The sequence below is a fragment of the Centrocercus urophasianus genome, unplaced genomic scaffold, assembly GCF_019232065.1.
Source record: "Centrocercus urophasianus isolate 14NV4802_14NV808 unplaced genomic scaffold, USGS_Curo_1.0 seq_46, whole genome shotgun sequence".
NCBI lineage: Eukaryota > Metazoa > Chordata > Aves > Galliformes > Phasianidae > Centrocercus > Centrocercus urophasianus.
In genome coordinates this window covers 383,859-402,702 of record NW_024885044.1, presented here as the reverse complement: position 1 = coordinate 402,702, position 18,844 = coordinate 383,859, and the positions used below count along the sequence as shown (strand labels likewise).

General features: G+C 37.7%; 1 protein-coding gene across 5 annotated transcripts in view; it reads left to right on the top strand.

The window, feature by feature from the left end:
- Positions 1-18,844, top strand: part of RIPOR3 (RIPOR family member 3) — a 46,940-nt gene that overhangs the window by 11,723 nt on the left and 16,373 nt on the right. For all 5 annotated transcript variants that reach the window (XM_042834325.1, XM_042834322.1, XM_042834324.1 and 2 more), the window contains 10 exons: positions 6,249-6,376; positions 10,844-10,990; positions 13,750-13,828; positions 14,534-14,557; positions 14,691-14,744; positions 15,379-15,528; positions 16,230-16,293; positions 16,634-16,677; positions 16,870-16,995; positions 17,506-17,651. In XM_042834325.1, the coding sequence (XP_042690259.1) occupies positions 6,276-6,376; positions 10,844-10,990; positions 13,750-13,828; positions 14,534-14,557; positions 14,691-14,744; positions 15,379-15,528; positions 16,230-16,293; positions 16,634-16,677; positions 16,870-16,995; positions 17,506-17,651 (935 nt within the window). In that variant the 5' untranslated portion in view covers positions 6,249-6,275. Of the gene's footprint in view, positions 1-6,248; positions 6,377-10,843; positions 10,991-13,749; positions 13,829-14,533; positions 14,558-14,690; positions 14,745-15,378; positions 15,529-16,229; positions 16,294-16,633; positions 16,678-16,869; positions 16,996-17,505; positions 17,652-18,844 lie in introns of those variants that run through there.

The window sequence follows — 18,844 nt, the reverse complement described above, 5'->3', positions numbered from 1 at the left end:
GGTCATCTTGGACCTGAAAGTTGAGTCCTGTGTTCAAAGAGCTATACTGGAAGTGCTACAACAGAGACACTACTTCCAGCACAGGAGAAGCTGTCTTAGGCTCTCTGAGCCTAACTCAAGCTCTCTGAGGTAACTGCTTATGATATTTAAATTTATTGCTGTATGGCAAACTTCATTTCCAGAAGCTGGCATAAAGCTGTAGAAAGGCCTAATGACTAAAGCAGTAACTTGGATCAAAGTTGTTTATCTGATTTTGGCTTTATGGCTTGAATATAGCTAGGAGGAAACTATGTCAGAAATGTAGTATTTAAATACATACTTAAGAATTGAATCTGCCCAGAAAAAAATAATATTTTCAGAAGTACCTAAATGAGTAATACCTCAAGGCCCTATCTTTCTGAATAATGTGAAATAGTAATATAATACTTATTATTAAAAATCAATGTAACTAGATCTTAGGATCCTAAATTATTACTGAGATTGGAGTTATATTCCCAAATCGTTTGGGATGTTGAAAATACTATCAGACACATGGAAGTGTGGTGCAAAGAAAGGGGCCTGTCTAACAATCTGAGTTAGATGTGTTTAGGCCAAAAAACTGTGGAATGCTTGTGCAGGTATGTAGAGAAGCAAAATCTTCCATTTGCTGCAAAGCTGCTTTGTAATTGCTCATATTGCTCAGCCTTAAAAGCGCAGAAATGTCTGGTGAATATGGTAGAAGAATGATTGCTTGTGGATCTATACAGCTAAATCCAGTGGACTTCACAGCACCAAGAGGGTTTCCTGCGTGGATTGCATTTTTCAGCAAAGAACTTGAGCAAGCTCAGCCGTCTACTGTGTTTTCTTCTCATTAGAGGAACCAGAGTGGAGAAGGAGATGAGCAGGAAAATTGCAAAGAAAAGGCAAAATTTAGTTCTTTGTGGTTCAGAAATGGACAATACATGTACCAGGGGAACAATATTCAAAAGCTCATTGCAGGCAGCTACTTCTCTCTGTCACCATTATCTGTTCTACCGTATAAATTTGATAAAATATCAAGCATAGGTTTTCTGTTATTTGTAGTTGCCCTATATGGTGGCCTAGTTACAGGTTGTATGTGTTGGTGCCAGATGCCAGTTTCAGATGAATGATATCCAGAAATCAGAATTTCTGTGTTGCAGTGGGTTACATAAAGCCTATTCACATTGCACTGCAAATTTTCATGGAAAGGATGTATCTGAAGAACGGGTCCCTGTTTATGTTTAAAGCTGAATTAGAATAGCTGCATTGAGATGTAGCATCTAAGGCACTTTGGTCTCTCTAAATCAAGTGTCTGTTAATCTCTAGAAAAATAGCCTGAGAAATTTTTCTTAGTTCTGCCAAGAACAGTATAAATAGAATGTTTGTGTGATAACTGCACAAAAATGCTTAAAAGTTAAGGGGTTTTAATCATAAATTTGGAATGTTTTTCTAGCAAATAGATATTGCCACTGAGGTCAGTGGTTTTCCTAAAGAATGCTTGAGAGCAAAGATTAAATACAGTGTTTATTTTCCCACTGAATTCAACACTGTGCTGTACGCAGGACGGTCACTTCATTCTTTGTTCTGACAGTCTTCATTACGTATAAGTTTAGAGTAATTAGGGCAGACTTGTGACACTGCAACATCGCAGGAGTTTCATTAACTTTAAAGACTGGTTGTTTGGATCTCCACTGATGGAAAGTAAGTGCTGAGATCTAGAAATTTCCAGCCTGCTCCAAGGTACATTGAAATCACAGGAAGAAGCTTCAGTGGCTCAGTCCAAACATCCCTCAGACTTCGTTCAAATAGTTTGACAATATTGTATGTTTCCAAAGTCTTTAGATGTTCATCTTGTATTAGTTATATACAGTGAAAACTGAGGTTTGGGAGAAATGTTATAGAACCAAAACCAGCAAATTTGTATGGTTGTCGTGGGGGAGAATTGAATTTTCTAAAACCCTGCACTAAAAAGACGTTGTAGTTAGCATCCCTCCAATGTGAGGATTTTCCTGAGAAGAGGGTTATGTTGTGAAAATACGTTTTTTATGTGCAAAATTAAATAAACTCAGTTTACAAGAAGATAGAATGGCTCTTTCATCCTCCCAAGTACAGCTAATGTAACTTTTCAAACAAAATTATGTACAAAAATAAGAGCAATAATAAAGGAAAATGTTAGCATGAAGTGACATCAGGCAAATTGTCATGATCACAACATGTTTCCAGAATCACAAATGGGTTCTTAAAATCACATTGATCATTAGAGTTAAATAGTCTTGTTCTGCGGTGTTTTCTATAGTAACTAATAATTTACTTGATTTCTATGTGGTTTTTGGTCTGTGAGTCTGTGAGCTGCTGCTTGTTGAAGCCAGTGAACAATGGGTACCAACATCCTAATGAAATACAGAGCTACTTGTTGCCCAGGCTGTTGGTGTGATGCAAGTTTCCACAGTTAGCTGAAAGAAACAGAAGTCTGGTACAGTTTTTTGCAGATGCACAACTAGAAAGAAGTGTGTCTCTTAACCGAAAGGTCATTCTCAAATGGAAAGAATCCAACATTAAGAAAGTATGAATACTTTACTCTAGCAGTAGTTTACCAAGTTCAAGAGAACCTCTAAAAGAAAGTCACGGCTACTAGTTTAAAGTGCAAAACACAAGCAGAAGTATTTGCAGTAAGTCAGTGAGTCATGTTTTCCACATAAAACTGTTGAAGCCATTGTGCCCTAAAACAATTAAGTATGTGACTAGGGTAGGATAAGTTTAACCACAAACACAGACACCAATTTTTGTTCTGTAGAAGATGAAAGCCCTTTGGCCTAAGTAATCCCCTAGTGCTAACTGAGGAGAACATGCAGATTGAGCGGACTCATTGCTGCACATAAAAACTCAAACATTTATCCCTGTATGTCTGAATAATTGGTCATAGTGAGGGTGAGATGCTAATAGTCTATTGGGACATGGCAAGTTACTGAAATATGAAGTACAGATAAGCATACTCCCTTAATTTTACAAAAAACCTCTTGATTTATATTACAAACCTGTGTTCTAAGACTTGAAAATCTCAATCTCACAATGTTGCAAGTATTAATATATTTGAGTACGTAGCAGTTCATACGTCTGTTTAGGATTCAGAAACATTGTAAGACTTTCTGAAGATGCTCTGTTTTATTCCAGTTGTTTGTTCTGTTGTTCTATTGCCTCTGGCAGTAAACTCCTTCATTTTGGACATTTGTTTTCATGCTCCACATATGCCAGCCTCATGCTACTGTATTCACATTCTGTGCTTTTCGGGAAGATTAAGAGTGAGGAAGTACCTCTGCTCCCCAGGGTATAATCCTGGTATTTAAGAGTTTTGAAGACATTGACCTATGGAGCAGAGATTACACCTTTGAAGACAGAGACTTGGCTTTGTGGAAACAGTGCGTGGGGTGTCCTTATCTGATTTATTCTTAGCCTAAGGGGACAGTTGAATTTGAGACATGTCCAGATGCTGTTTCTCACAGCAGTTGTAACATAGCTCAGCACTTCTGTACAGATACTCTGGCTAGCAAACCCATGTTTAAACAATTGCATTTGTAAATCTCTCTTACTATTAAAATGTTGCCATGACATCCTTCTTATAGCCTTCTTGTCAGATCCTGTGTATGAAATGAGCTGTTACATTCCTAGGTTACTACCAATATTGTATATGCAGGTGAATACCATGAGGTATTTGACTTTATCAGCATTATTCAAAGGTAAGAGAGATAATCCCTTTAAGGGTGCTTTCCTAACATTATTCAGATTCTCTCATTCTTAAAGGAACTGTGAAAATGTGCTTGAGAACTGTATTTGAGGGTAGCTGTCCATGGCAGCTGGGCATGACACAGTAAGTGACCTGGAGCACTGAACACTGTGCTGTTGAAAAAACAACCTACCAGTATTTGTAAGTGCTTATGGTTATGCATAAGTGAGATCCAATTCATCTTTCCTCTCTTTTACTGATGAGCGTGTCAGAAATTGTATTTGGTTTATTAAAACACGTGGCAAATCTAGGCAGTTTAAGCAATTTATTTCTTTCACCAACTGAGGTTTGAGTCTGTACATTTCAAACTCACCTCTTCACATCTACAATTCAGTGCCACGCATTTTTATTTCAGGAGTACTTTTTAAAAATTCATTTTCCATTTCCCATTCCCCATTAAGGTTCTCTCTGTTTTAGTTTGTTTCATATATATTTATTTGAAAAGCTTCCAGTCTCATTTGACAAAGGCTTTAGGAATCTTGTAAGATCACACATGCTTTTCCTGCATTTCCTCCTTCCCATTTACTCACGAAATAAACTTCCCAGGTCAGGGAGCTGAGGGATTGTTCCTGGAAATCTCTCAGCCTTCAGGAGGGACGTGGTGAGTAACTCTAAGGCTATTCCTTCCATTCCTTCCTTTAACAGCTCATTGTGCAATGACATTTTTCAGTAAGTTGCAGAATTTTTTTTCAATGTAACAATCCTGTTGATGGGATAACTGCAGACAGAAGCGTCTGAAAACTAGAGGAAAGAATGGAAAATATTTTGAAACATCAAATCTGATGTGACGCGAGTATGCTGTCTGTTTAGGGGTGTTAAAGAGGCATCATTTCAAGACAAGGGGCCTGAAGAGATTGATAAAAATGTGATTAATGTGCACCTATATTTGCGTGTGTAACAGATTTCTGTTGATGCTGCTGAAGCTGTGGAGTTCTGTGAGCTTCAGCGCCCTGACATATAAAACCACTAGCTATCCCCAGCATTTTTCTTCTGTTTAACAAACTAGGTAGCTTGCAAAGCACATAGCTGTTTGCCTCAAATTTGTCACTCTCATATCTTGTTCTAAAATGTTTTTTTCTTTTTTTTTCCCATGGATTTATTCATGAGCTTGTCAGAACTTGTAGGACAGGCAATGAAATAGGAGTCTTTGACCTCAGCTTGTAGCCATGAGTGGCTTTGAAAGAACTAATCAATTCTCACTACTAACAAAAACTCATGACAACTTTAATTACTACTTTGTTGTATAAGGATACCTAAAGCATAGTAACTTACAGTAATTCTCTGTGTACCTGTAGACTAGCCCAGATTCAGCAAAGCGCTGAAATTTCATCCCTCTTGGATAGTCTTGTTCAACTGTTCAGTTCTTTATATGCAGTCTGGAAGAATATTGAGTGAGATTGCTCGCCAAGAAAAGTCTTATCCTGGCACTTTGTGGCTTCTAGTCTGAATTCTGTTCTGTGATTTTATGATAGCTGTACTTATGCTGCTGGGATAATGTAGGGACATTGGGTTTAGTGGAGGTGCTCCTTTCCAGTATCTACATTGATAGATTGGGTGATCTCACTAATCTTTGAAGCTCATTTGTAATAGAGGAAAAACTTTTCCATGGAGCGTCTGCATTTAGAGCTCTCTGTAGGAGTTTGTTCTTCTCTATGCAAATTTATATCATATTTTCTTTTAATCAGTTAAGAATTCTCAATAATTTCACGTTTTTTGTGAGTCAGAAGCACGAACTAAGAGAGGAAATTAGGGTTTGGCCCCCATTTTGGCCTCATTAAAACCAAAGCTGCTAGTTGTGGTGTTTACATTACACCAGCTTGAGGGGAGAAGGAAAGGAATTCTTCTGTATATTAACTGTCTGAGTGATTTTCTGCAGCTGCTTTGAGGAATATGTCTGTTACTTACATTGTAACTTGGATTCTATTGACATGTGGCAAAGAGCACAATTCTCCAGAAAGCAAGAGTTTGACTGATGGAAAACAGAAAACGGCAATCTGAAGGAGATCTTGCTGGAGGAGCAGCACAAAAAAGAAATTTACTGTTGAAACCAGACTTCAGCTCTGGGCTTAAGTACCACACTCAAGCCGGTTCTGCCAGACTTGAGTGTGGCTCTGCACAGATGTAAGGTACTACTTTTTGGACCTAACCAAGCTGAGAGCTTGAGTATTCTTCTGGCATTCAAACCGATGTGGAAATACATGGGTTGTGCTAAGGGACGTGGTTTAGTGAGGAAGTATTGGTGCTAGGTAGGAGTTGATGGTCCTGGAGGTCTTTTCCAATCGTGGTGATTCTTTGATTCTGTGCGTGGCAACAGAGGAAACGTGTATAGCAGACAAGTGGTTTTTTTTTCTATTTAATCTGCATTTTTTCTGGCTTTCCACTTTCTTGCAGCTCAGCACTTGCAACAGCACAGGTGTAAGCCTGAACTGCCAAGATTTCAACTCATTTATTTTTCTGTTTATTTCAGAATCCAGCAGACTTACTGATTGGGGTCATGTCGGTCAAACTCACATTCGTCTCTTCTGGTGATGGAGGTGGTATCAGTAGGAGTTGTTCCTTCACTGGATTCAGCACTGTGCAGAGCAGAAAATTAGCGTAAGTAAAACAATCAAAAAAGTACCTGACCCACCAGACAATAAATATTACATACTAGGAATGTATTTTTCAACACAAAACGTCTGTACATAGGAGTCATTCCTTCATTTTTTATTTAAAACTATTGACTCTTGTCATGATCAGTGTTAACTGTTACACTTCACATTGTATTATCTTACTACTGTACACACTATAATTTAGAGATGGCTGGATTTCTGATCTGTGAGAGAAGTTATGTATCAGAAACTAGATAGCATCCATTTCTTAAAAAAAAAAAAAGAAAAAAAAAGAAAAAAAAATCAGTCTGGAAGGTGCTACAGAGACTGTTGTAATTACTGACCTCCACTTCACTGGAGCTCAAAAGTGGATATGATTGCAGAGATGACCTCACTTGCAAATGCTGAAGTAGGTCTGATACTAAAATTAATATTATTTACCTGTGTCATTTTAAAAAACCAGTTTTCTAATTTCCAGAAATTAGTTCTTGGGATCTCAGTGTGCTCAAGAATTAGTATTAGTACTCTAGTAGGAGACATTTTTCCTTCAGGCCTGTTCTAATGACCCTTATAATAAAGGATATGTTCTGGCTAATACCAGTGTTCTGATAAAATGGAAAGTGTTCAGTATAGCTATGGTAATTAAAAATCTCATAGACCTTTGAAAAGATAGATATTAATGGTGAATCCTGCCAAAATATGTAATTGAGCTTGACTAAAACTCTCCTGGAGTTATTTAAGCAGAGTAGCAAAACACAAGAGGAGGGACTGCTTTCTGGCAATGCCACAAACAAGAGCAAGGGTGGAAGACAGAGAGGTCAAGAAGGCTACTGCAAATTCACTACTGTCAGTGACAGGTCAACAGTATAACCAAGGTTGCTATCCAATCTTTCGGTTTTCAGTCCAACACAGTAACTGCTAAACCATCCAGCACTGTTTTTCCCTTTTTGCTTATCTTATGTAGTTGTGTAGCATTGCTTTATGCAGATGACTATCCAGCTTTTTTTCGCTCTAGAAGTGTTCTTCTTGTTCTTCTGCATTTAGTGATCCCTAATTTATTTGTATAGCCTGTGGAATGCTTTTTGAAGATGTGATATACGAATTCAAAGTAGTATCATCTCTGGCTGCCAGTGCGCACTGGAGTAAAAACAAAGTAAATTATTTCTAGGTATCATAGAGTTATTGGAAAGTGTGCCTCTAAAAGTATTAGAGTACTAAAAAAAAAAAAAATCGAGGTGTATATCACTAAAATTCTGGACTTGTTTAGTAAAATATGTTTTCAAAGAACCAAAAGACAACATTAACTTTTAGGTAAACATATCATAGTAAGGTACAAGATATGTGCAGAAATGGAATTCCAGCATGACTGCGATATGATCAAGAAGTCTTTGTATTGGAGTAAATTAATTTGTTGTGGAAGCTGGAAAATAGTCCTACACTCAGCAAGAATTAAACATCTGAAATTACACCAATGATCTTGAAGAAGCACTGGTAATAAATTACATAAACAGACTTGAGCTCAAGTACATTGTTGGAATTGCAGCAGGGAAAGGATCTACCAGGAAAGGGGTACAGCTGTTTCTCCAATAAAGAAAGTCTAAGAATGCTCAAAACAGAAAAACGTCTTTATCCCTTAAGATAAATCTGTTATTTCTAGCTGCAGTGGTTTTCTAGCCAAATGCCTATATATTTTTCTATGTATCATATATTTTTTCTTATATTCCTTTTTGTTATTTAAGTGTTTAGTCAAACAGTTTTGTTCAGGAATCATGATATTAAGAGAGATCTTTGTACTAGCTACTCAATCATAACCTGGCAAACGTGGAGCCTTCTCCAACGTGGTAAGTCTTAGAATTACCCTCTCTTAACTTAATTCTCTCTCAAACAATGTTGCAAAACACAGCAGGAGACTGCAGGGGCCCAATGCAAGGTTTATTCAAAGAGTGACACACAAATCAGGTCCACGTGGATTCTTAAACAGATGCTAAATGTACTTTTGTATTTGTTTAGCAACTTTCTGAGGCTCTCAATCAGACACACTGTTTAATTTTTCTTCGCCGTGGTCTCCACAGGAAATGTTATTACTGTTACCTATAAAATAGGAAATCTGATACATTACTAAGCTCACAAGGGAAAGCAGTAACACAGCAGCCACCTTTAAGTGCTGTCCTTAAAATCCCAAGCTAGCTATATTCAACATTTCTATTCAATGTATGAAAATAGGATTCTAAACATCAGTATCCTGAGTAATACCTATTGGCTACGTCACCCAGAAGATACTGGAGAAAAGTAAGTTTTAAATCACAGTCCATCCCTATTTATTGTTTACATGCTGTATAATCAATGGACATCAAGACGTTACAATCACAATAAAATCAAGAGAGTTAGGCAAAGTGGACAATGATAACAAAAGAGAATAAATGGAAGGCTTATCCTTATGCTGGGCTCACCTACAAAACTCCAGCAGAGATCCTTCCCCACTGGCAGCAGCTCTTCAATAGGTCTAGGAGGAGTGCAGCCAGGCTCCACCCCTTCCAGCAGCACAGGTGAATTGCCTTCAGCTGTGCTCCCAGGGCTGACTCAGTGCTCGCCTCAGGTGATCCATCAGAGGTTCAGGCCGTGACTCAGCAGTTCCCATACACATGCAATACTTGAAACTGAAGGAAGGTGGTTTCCTAAATTTAGGCTTCGCAGCCCAAAACTCTGAAGGTAAACACCAAAGCCTTTCATCCCCCCAGACAAACAAAAACAAGAGTAATTTGGGCTTTTTAATTTCAAAAGACAGAATTATGTTCTGTATGGTACCTTGCCATTTAGAATACTTATCTAAAATATGAATATGGATGCTATTTTCTTCTTTGCATAAAGGAATTTTAATTAGTGATCATTCCAGGAGGTGGTTTTAACTGTTGTTAGTGGCTGGACTGTTACTTCCAGTGTTATTCCTATTGAAAGCCTCTCGCTTTGCATGAAATACTCAAAGATTTGTTATTTTAGAGGGAAAAAAACCCACAGTGGTATCGTGATTTTTTAATTTAGCATTTATGTTCTTGGTATAGGTAACCTAAGCTCAAAATGATTTCATTGATCAACGCTTTACATTAAGCCATCATTTAAAAAAAAAAAAAAAAAAGTCACTTAATATAATCATTGGGGTGAAGAAACTAAATATCTAGTGATCTGTGGTAGCAGATTAGATGTTAAAAGAAAAGCAGAAACTGAGCACCAGGATAATTGTTCCATCACCCAGCTTGATAATCTCATTAGGCTCTGAGTCACATGCCTACACCTTACGGCAACCAGTGGATAATTATTAAGTCTATTTGAGTTCGCCATTTTCCCAGGTGAACTGAATTTAGGATGGAAATAATAGAGAAGGTGGAAAGCTTCTCTGAATGCAACCAGTTGTCTCAGCTTCATGGAATAGGAACCTTCTTTAAGTCAGTGTTATTTTAGAAGCTTGGCTTTCGGGGAGTATTAACAAAGCTGGATAAAACTAATTGAGACTTTGAAAGAGAATATAGATAGAGTGTTGTAATTCCTCAGGTTAGTGAAAATAGCCCTATGTATGGGACTTCTGTTAGAGATGATATTTAATTTTGTTTTTGCAGCTGCTTTTTAAAGTAAGTGAGGTGTTAGATACTGGAAAAAACACTTTGATAATTATATCTTGTATGTAACCTGAGCTTGGCAGTAGGCTTTCCTATAATATGTTGGGGGTCTAAATGATCTTTTCAGTGGTTGATGAAGGTTGGCAAAGAACTCTAAAGGTTTTTTTATGTTAGCTTTGTCAGTCCAAAAGATAATAGCTTATCTAGTCTCTTGGTAATGTTTTAAGGCTAATCATGTGTGTTTGTTCTACTCTGTACTTGTGCCCAAGGGAATGTTTAGAAATGTAAATTTTTAGGTATTTCTCTAGAGTTTACTGGTAGCTGGAGAGTAGAATTCTCCTGAAATCTACTTCTGGTTTGTAGTTGTTAGCAAAGGTTTGTTGCCTTACTTTACTGGATTGCAGATGAGAGACAGAATGAGGGTGATCCTGTCCTGCAGCATGACTTACGTGACTGTTTCTGTAGTTAGCTCAACAGCCAGTGTGAATGTGTGTGTGGAATTAGAGACTTAGCTACTGCCAAGCAAGGCTTGGAGAAATGATGACAATGTGATTGTTTACGGTTTATTTGCCTGAGGGCTCTTCCTTAAGTCTGCTTCTAGCAGCCATTTCTTAGTTCTGTTGGAGTCACGAAAGAATTTGTGCCTTGTCTGCATTGGGTATTTGACGCTGTGCATTAATTTTCTAATATTATCTGTGAAAGTGTTCTTGCTGTATCAAGAGCCTTATTCTTTTCAATAAAGCTATGTGGGATGGGGCATATATAACTTGTAGGCTGGAAACTAACTGTAGGGTAGATATCTCTTTTCTTCCAGGTGGTGCATTTTTCATCTCTTCCTTATTTCCTTTCTTTTCCTACAGAAAGTCTCTCAGCAGAAGCTCAGTAAGATCAAGAATGTCATTGAAATCCCCTAAGGCTTATTCTTCACTGCAGAAAGGGGCAGTCATCTGGGATCCAAAACCACTGCAGGTGAAGAAAATTTTTGAAGCTTTGAAGAAAGGACTTAAGTAAGGACTCTTAAATACTGTAACTTGTCATACCAAGTCATGCTGCTTAACTCTGTATATCATGTTGTTCTCTGTCTCCATTTGTCATACCTAAATTTACATAATAACTTTTCTAGGCACTGGTTTGAAATTTTGGAAGACAGTTTCGTTTGTGCTCAGCCAATCTGCTCACAAACAAAATGTTCAAGGTCCTCTGATGTTTTTTGTTTGTTCCTTGTTTGTTATACTTCTTTAAAAAAAAAAAAAAAATCAGTGACAAGTAAAACTCTGTTGGGAAATTGCCTATTTTTTTCTGGAGCAACTGAGATATCTCAAGAAAGGGAGGCTTTCAGAGGATACAGAGTAGGAAGCAGAAAGCCTGAAGATAAAGAAGATAATTGAAGAGGGATAGGACAGCTGGATTTTGGAGGTAATTTGAAGAAAGCTTTTAGAGGAGGAGCTATAACAGAAACAGCTGTTTCTGTTATCTCTATGCGGATTACATGACACAAAAGATATTATAGAGCTGTTGTAAGGTATAGGTCTGAGCAGATCCATATGAAAAACCTAGTTGACTTGAGGTGATGAAACGAATCTATAGCATAACCTCATCTTCCAATGGCAGTACGAACAAGATTAAGCTCCTTACTTCAATTTTATTGCTTTAAAGCTAGTACTGTTTCAGACCACGTGGACAATGCTGCATTAGTATGAATTTGACTAAAAAGGACAAAAGGTCCAATTTGTATGTTCTCTCTGTCTGGCAGACATGGGTGTATGCAGCAGGCATAACAGAAATCAAAGAGGGCTGGCAGTGTGAATTTGGGGTGTTCTGGCTTTGAGGAAGCTGTCAGTTTCATCACTGAAATGCTGATATTAGTGCTTAAATGGCGAATAAAACATGGGTGAGCTTGCATTCTTGGTATTGCAGACTGTAGTAAGATGTGGTGATATAATGCCACATATATAATTATAATGATATAATTTGTATCCATCTTTGACTCCACCAGTGACTAAAACTTTAGACTGCATCCACAGACCTTACTATATGAAAATATACATCTTAGATCATTGGAGTTGATGTCAGTGAACATGGTTTTATACTGTAGGAACTTCATTTATGCTCTAAGGCTGCTGTTAGAAGATAAAAAACATCCCTTGGATTTGCAAAACTTGTATCTTTTTCCTGTTGGCATCCTGTGAAGCTTGTTCCTGTATTTTTTTGTTTTCCTCAGAATTTTTGCTACTGTGTTAATTCTGATCATAGTTTTCTTAAGAGCATGAAAAGCACCCTAATAACTTACATGATGCTCTCAAGTGTCACTTTTTTTTTCCCCAAATAAAGAACTATGAAGTCTTGGTCCTAAAATAAATAAAAGAATCAGTAGATGTCTTATTAGAATTTAGGTTTAAAACAAATAATGGAATTAAATGTTTTTGCAGAGTTTAGAATTTAGCACAGTTTAGGGAGGAGAAACTATAAAGTGGATCAGAGTTTGTTCCCAGCTCTGCAGAGAGCGCCATGTGATCAGACTCCTGCCAAAAGTCAGCAGCTAACTAATTGACTAAAGTAACCTACGGAAAACAACTGTATCACATGGCAATGTGAAGTCCAAATTTTAAGTAGATACAGACTAAAACTGCTTGGTGCTGGAGTAACTTGAATTTTCAGTACAGAATGTTATGTGTGCCTCTTTCTTAATAGTTGTAGCAAATAACTTTTTTCTGTTAACCATCTGGGTACCATTCCGTCAAGCTGGCAGCATTCGCATGCTTTAACCTAAAAGTGACAAAGCTCTCCTAAAAGGAAAGCAAACTTCCCTGCCAGCAGTGCTGGATGCTCCTGCAGTGAGCTATTAATGGGCAAGTGTGATGAGCAGGCAGCTGAATGCTCCGCCATTGAGAACCTTGGGTGATCTGATCTTGTAACAGTAAGACAATCAAATGCATCAAAGCAAACCTGAAGAGTAGTTGACTAGTGTGATATTATTTTAACTGCTCTGTGACTGTGTCTTATATAGTATATACCAAGTGGCTTTAATTCCCTTTTAAAAGTGAGAGGAACACACATTGCGTTAAAAGCAGAATTGGAAGGAGATATTCTCAGCAGAAATAGTTAAAGGCCTTATAAGAATTCTTAAGGGCCAACCTTAGCGTGCAAGCAGCTGTAAAGAAGCCAACTGGCATCAAGTTCTTCACACTTTGCAAAATAGTTCCTGCTCTGGAAAAAGTGACAGTTGCATGAAGGAGTGTGTAGTGTTCTAAAAGGTGGTATTCAGTTCTGCATACTAAAACAGTGGATGATATCTGCCCTACCTTGCATACAGAGTATTTCTGTAAGTTTCATTCTGTAATGCAATGGTTAATGCTGCAGGTTATTAATTTTTTTTTTTAAGATGGGGTTGGTTGATGAAGACCTACTCCTCCATAACTGTAAGAAAAGACTTGCTGAACAAATGAACAGATTTTTCTACCTCACAAAAAGTATTCTGAGATTTTAGTGGACCTAGGTGCCTCTTTTACAGGTGCTCTGTATATCTGTCTCCTGATCTTCTAGGAATAACTTGGCGTTGAGAACAAATAATTACCAATGGAAGCTGCTCTTCCTCATCTGTTGGTCCATATCCATCTGTAAAGTCATTTATCCCTCTAGAGAAGAAAAGGGAAATTTCTAGAGAAGGAATTTGTTTTTTTAACATTCTGCTGAAAAAAATATTTGAGAAGATACCATAATGAATGTACCAGAAAAACGTAATGCTTCTGGTTTTCTTTCTCTCCAGTGAGTACCTAGAAGCACATCAGGCTGAATTGGATTATCTCTCTGATCGACACAAAGATACAAAAAGGAACTCCAGATTGGTATGTAGATCTTAATAACTAAGTGAATTTTAAAAGGCTGGCACAAAAATAGATGATATCTCTCACGTTTTGAACTCTTGGGGGTTTTCTAGTTAAAGCACTGAGGTGAGATCCAGCAAATCATCACAATCTGGAATTTATGGAGCAAATTATGTTTAGATCTGAACTTGAAATTTCCCTCTTTCAGCATCCACCTTTGTTATTTAAATCGCACTCCTTTTTTTACTAGGGTTAGATTTCCTCAAGTCTGAAATAGAAAGACCACACTTTGTTTTTAATAGCTGATAAATGTATCTTAGCAATATAGATTCTGCTCTGTTCGCAACTCCCTAAAAGTACCTTCAGCAACAGTGTTAATGAGAAGATAACTCACACATCAGAATTCCTTTCGTTTGGGAAATGATAGGCAAAAAAATAAAGTCCTATGTGCCGTGACCGCATCCAAGTCTTTGTTACATCTAAAGGTGACAGGGCTGCTGTCTCAATTCTAGCATCTGTGGTGGAGTTAGGGAAGCAAACCAACCACACACAGAAAACGAGACTGCTTCTAAAGTTTTTTGGGCTGGCTCCTTGTAGTGAACAGTACACATTAATTGAGTGCATTTAGATTAAATGCATGGTGAGTTCCATCATAAATTATAAAAATGTTGTTAATTTGATACAAAGATGTGATCTTCTGTTCAATTTGTGCTATTTGTCTTTCAGGCCTTCTACTATGACCTTGATAAGGTAAGCACTGTGAGTATTGCAGAAATGGGAAAAGTAATGATGCTTACTGTGTTACTTAAAGACTTGTTTAGGAAATACTGAAAAAACTAATCAAGTTTTTTCTCTCTCTCTACCTACCTACCTACTTCAAAAGCAAATTCGCTCTGTGGAGAGATACATTAGAAAACTGGAATTCCACATAAGCAAAGTAAGGGAATTTTGCCTTGTATGCGTGAGACATTTCTATATAAGCAAACTCTCTAAATAGAAAATAGTTTGATGATAGTTTTTCTAAAGATAAATGATACTGGATACTTTCTGAAAGCTATAACAACTTTGTTATGGAAGAAGGGGATTTTTATTTATTTTCTTGAATGTTTCTATTCAGGCTGAATGTTTGCCTGTGAAACCAATTTGTATACTCAGCCAGTTTTTCCAGAAAGTACTTCTGCTTTTAGGACATTTACATGTTATCCCCTATCACCTCTGAAATATGCACGTCTGCTTCTAAAGAATTAAATCTCCTTAGACATGACTAAAGCTGTAGGTGTATTAATGTGTTTTAAGAGAATCAGCTTCCTGTTTTGTGAGTAATTTTGCTGTTAACAAGGTGTTACTCTACTTCCTGTCTTCTAGTCTAATAATTGTAGAGCAAATTATTTCTCAATATCCCCTCCTCTTTGTTTTCAGGAATATAAACAGTTACCTTGCTACCAATCTGTAAAATGCATGAGTTGCAGCATGTTGCAGTACTAAGATAATGGGTTTTGTTTGTGGGTCTTCTTTTTTTTCCCCTCCATTAAAGACTGACAATGTTCCTTATTGAATCCACAAATTTAAAGGTAGAAGAACTCTATGAAGCTTATTGTATCCAGTGCAGACTACGAGATGGCGCCACTAATATGAAACGTGCCTTTTCCTTGTCTCCTTCCACCAAAGCCTCCAGGGAGAGCCTAGTGGAGCTCTATAAGAACTTTCAGGAGTGTACAGAGGTAGGAAGTGCCACTAATGAGTAGCGAAGACCTGACTGTTGCTTAGCAAAAAAAAGCATCGGGAGCTGTTGATGTCTTTTCCAGTAATGGGGATTTAGAAACTTAACATGACTAAAATACGTACATAATGTGAACTGAAACTCATGAGATAAATAACCTTTCAGGCAAAGCTCTGGTTTCCTCCATTTTTGTCCACTACTCAGTTTGGCTTCAAGTTCTCGTGAAGCAGAGGGTTGTTAGAGTTAGGGTGGTATGGTTAGGTTGTGGTTGGACTTGGTGATCTTTAAGGTCTTTTCCAACCAGAGCAATTCTATGATTCTGTGAAGACAAATGAAAAACTTGTTGCATTTCTGCTGTAATGTTGGTGTCCATTGTGACTTCCACTGGAAGTAATGTGATGAGTATTGGATTCAAAAATGTGTAAGTTATGCTATTTTTATAGAACAAGCAGTGCAAAGTAAGTGAAGATGAACTGATTGAAAGTTCCACTCTTTTGTGGAGAGGCACTGCAATTTCCTATCTTAACAGTGGTATGAATGTTCTCTCCATTGACCTCCACTAGTGCAAGTGTTAGTCTTATATAAAATAAATATAAGCCAAAGGCATTTAAAGATAGCGTAAGAACATGACATGTATGGAAAGGGCGCTACTATATTCACTCTGCTTTTCAGTCCTAGTTGACTGTTCACTCTTTCTTTTAGGACATGTGCTTCATAGAAGGGGCGTTAGAGGTCCATTTAGGAGAGTTTCACTTGAAGATGAAAGGTATGTTCTTGTCACATTGCTTTCAAGACTCGTTAGTTCAATAGACTCTAAATGAATCAGGTTTCTACCTAGGAAACCCGAAATTAATGTGAGTTGCTTCCAGCGTTTTCTGTGTCTGACCCTGACCAGAATTTTTGGTGAACCTCTGTTTGCTTCAGTGCTGTAAAACAGATCTAGAATGTTACTTTATATTTGAGTACAGAAGCTGACAAGGAGTTTTGGCCCAGTGGGATAGCTTCTGCATGAGGCTAAATGCAAGGAGTTATTGACTGCTTTAGTGAGGCTTTGTTGGGACACTGTAAAACTCTTCGAATATTAGGAGCTTTTCTTCTCTTTTCAGGCTTGGTGGGATTTGCACGTCTCTGCCCAGGTGACCAGTATGAGGTGCAGTATATAATAATTCATTTTGTCCTTTATGTTATTGCTGTGAATTTGTAGTTGAGGAACTGGAGAGCAAGGGTACAGCGTGTAGAAGGCAAGTGGGAAACAGGCTATGGTAGAACTGTTCACTATCTTGATGAGAGCAAGGCCCTGGCGATATGCTGACCTAACATCTTTCCTCCTTGTGATTTCCAGGTTTCTGTGCGACTGGGGCGCCAAAAATGGAAGTTGAAAGGCAAGATCGAGACTGATGACAGCCAAACATGGGATGAAGAAGAAAAGATCTTTATACCCAATCTCCATGAGCAGTTTGAAATCAAGGTGTGGTGTGTAATGGTTGGGTTGGAACCTGGTATCTGTATAACACCTCTCTTGGTACCACTGTGTGATGTAGATGGGGTGAGAGGGTAATTGAGAGGCTGTTTTCTCATAATAGTTGTAAAGCAATACAAGTTTTTCTGAGGCAATCACTTTGTTTTAGAAGAGCTTATAAAGCTTTATGCTTTTTGTTGACTTATGGAAGTCTGACCAATATTTTTCACACTGTCCTCCTCTTTCTGTTATTAGATGTACTGTACAGCTGTATGTCTTCTTCTACTCTTGAACCTCTCTTTTTTTTTTTTTTTTTTTTTTTTGTGAACAATCCATGGTGTATTCTTGGTGTATTCTTTGTGGAATACTGGCTCACAGCGGTTTAGGATCAGAGATCAGGGTTTTAAGTTTGTTTGGGCATCTGAGCAGATCTGAGCCACGGATGATTTCCTTTCCATGCACTTGACTCTTAGGGTTGTCTTTTGAGATGAAAACGGATATATTTGTCTGTCCTAGCAGGTGACAGAACTGCGAGGACTGGCCACAGTTCTAGTTGGTGTCGTGACATGTGACAGCATAAACTTCTTTACAGCCAAGCCTCAAGCAATCATTGTGGATATAACTGAACTGGGCACTATCAAGCTACAGCTGGAAGTCCTCTGGAAGTAAGTACGTCTTAAAACTAAAAAAGCTGGGGTGAAAAATATGAAATAAATAAAAGGCTCTTAAGTATGTCACTGAAAAGCATTCAACATCATAGTTCTCTTTCTATTTGCAGAGCAGGTGCGGGGTAGATAGAAGCCTCGCGCTTCCTCACAGCAACCACAGTTACTAGGCCTGATCTCTGATTCTGTGGATCTACTCCCTAGGGAGTAGAAAGAAAAGAACCTATTTCTGTGACACTTTAGTTCTGTTGTCAATTATTAATGTTATCACAACCATGGCTAGCCACGAGAGCTGATTTTTTTTTTTTTTTTTTTTTTTTTTTTTTACCTAGTTTTACTGGTACTTTGAGTGTCCAACTCTAGCTGCAGTGATGTATGTATGTCTATAAAACTTGAGCAATAATCTTAAATGTGATGAAAAGAAACTGAAAATAGAAACCTCTAGGCACAATTGAAAAGATATTGAAATTTAAGTTGAAATTTAAGACAGTCACTATTACCAGGCCAAGAATCATTACAAAATGAACCTTCCTAAAAATTTGACACCTTCATATTTGTACTATGATCACAGTTACTGCTGTAAAGCTTGTTTCTGCACTGCAGGGAAACTTGGTTATGGAGATGAATTTAAAGTAATTGGCTATTTTCATTGTGCCTGTGACTTGTTAAACTGTTTTATACTCTACGTTTGTACTTTTTTGTACTGGGCTAGTGATGTTATTAAATTCTTGCTTTTGTGGATGCTGCACTGAAACTTATTCCTCACACTAATCACACTACTACAGATCTTCAAGGTAGTACTGTTACTTTTGCTGTGTGTCATCTTATTTGAGTGCACCACTGAATGGATGTATGATGACCCTAACATAGTCCTTTCCCAGCAGCAGTATGTGATATTTTGTAATTTGTGACTGTGATATCTTCATATTGTGTGGTAACTCCTTGCACTTAGTAAGACTTTTTTTAGTATTCAAGTGACCTGCTTTCCTGAGAATCTCTGAAGGACTGAGGAAAAATCTTACAGTTGGTTAACAACTAACTTTTTTTCCTGGCTTTGTGAGAGTTTTGTATGTATGAATACTCTGACGTAAAGTTGCCTGTAACAGGTCCGAAGAGGTCTTATCTTCCTTAAGTGGAAAATAGTTATGTGACTCTAAGCTTACAGCAGATCAGATGATTGTTACTGGGAAAAG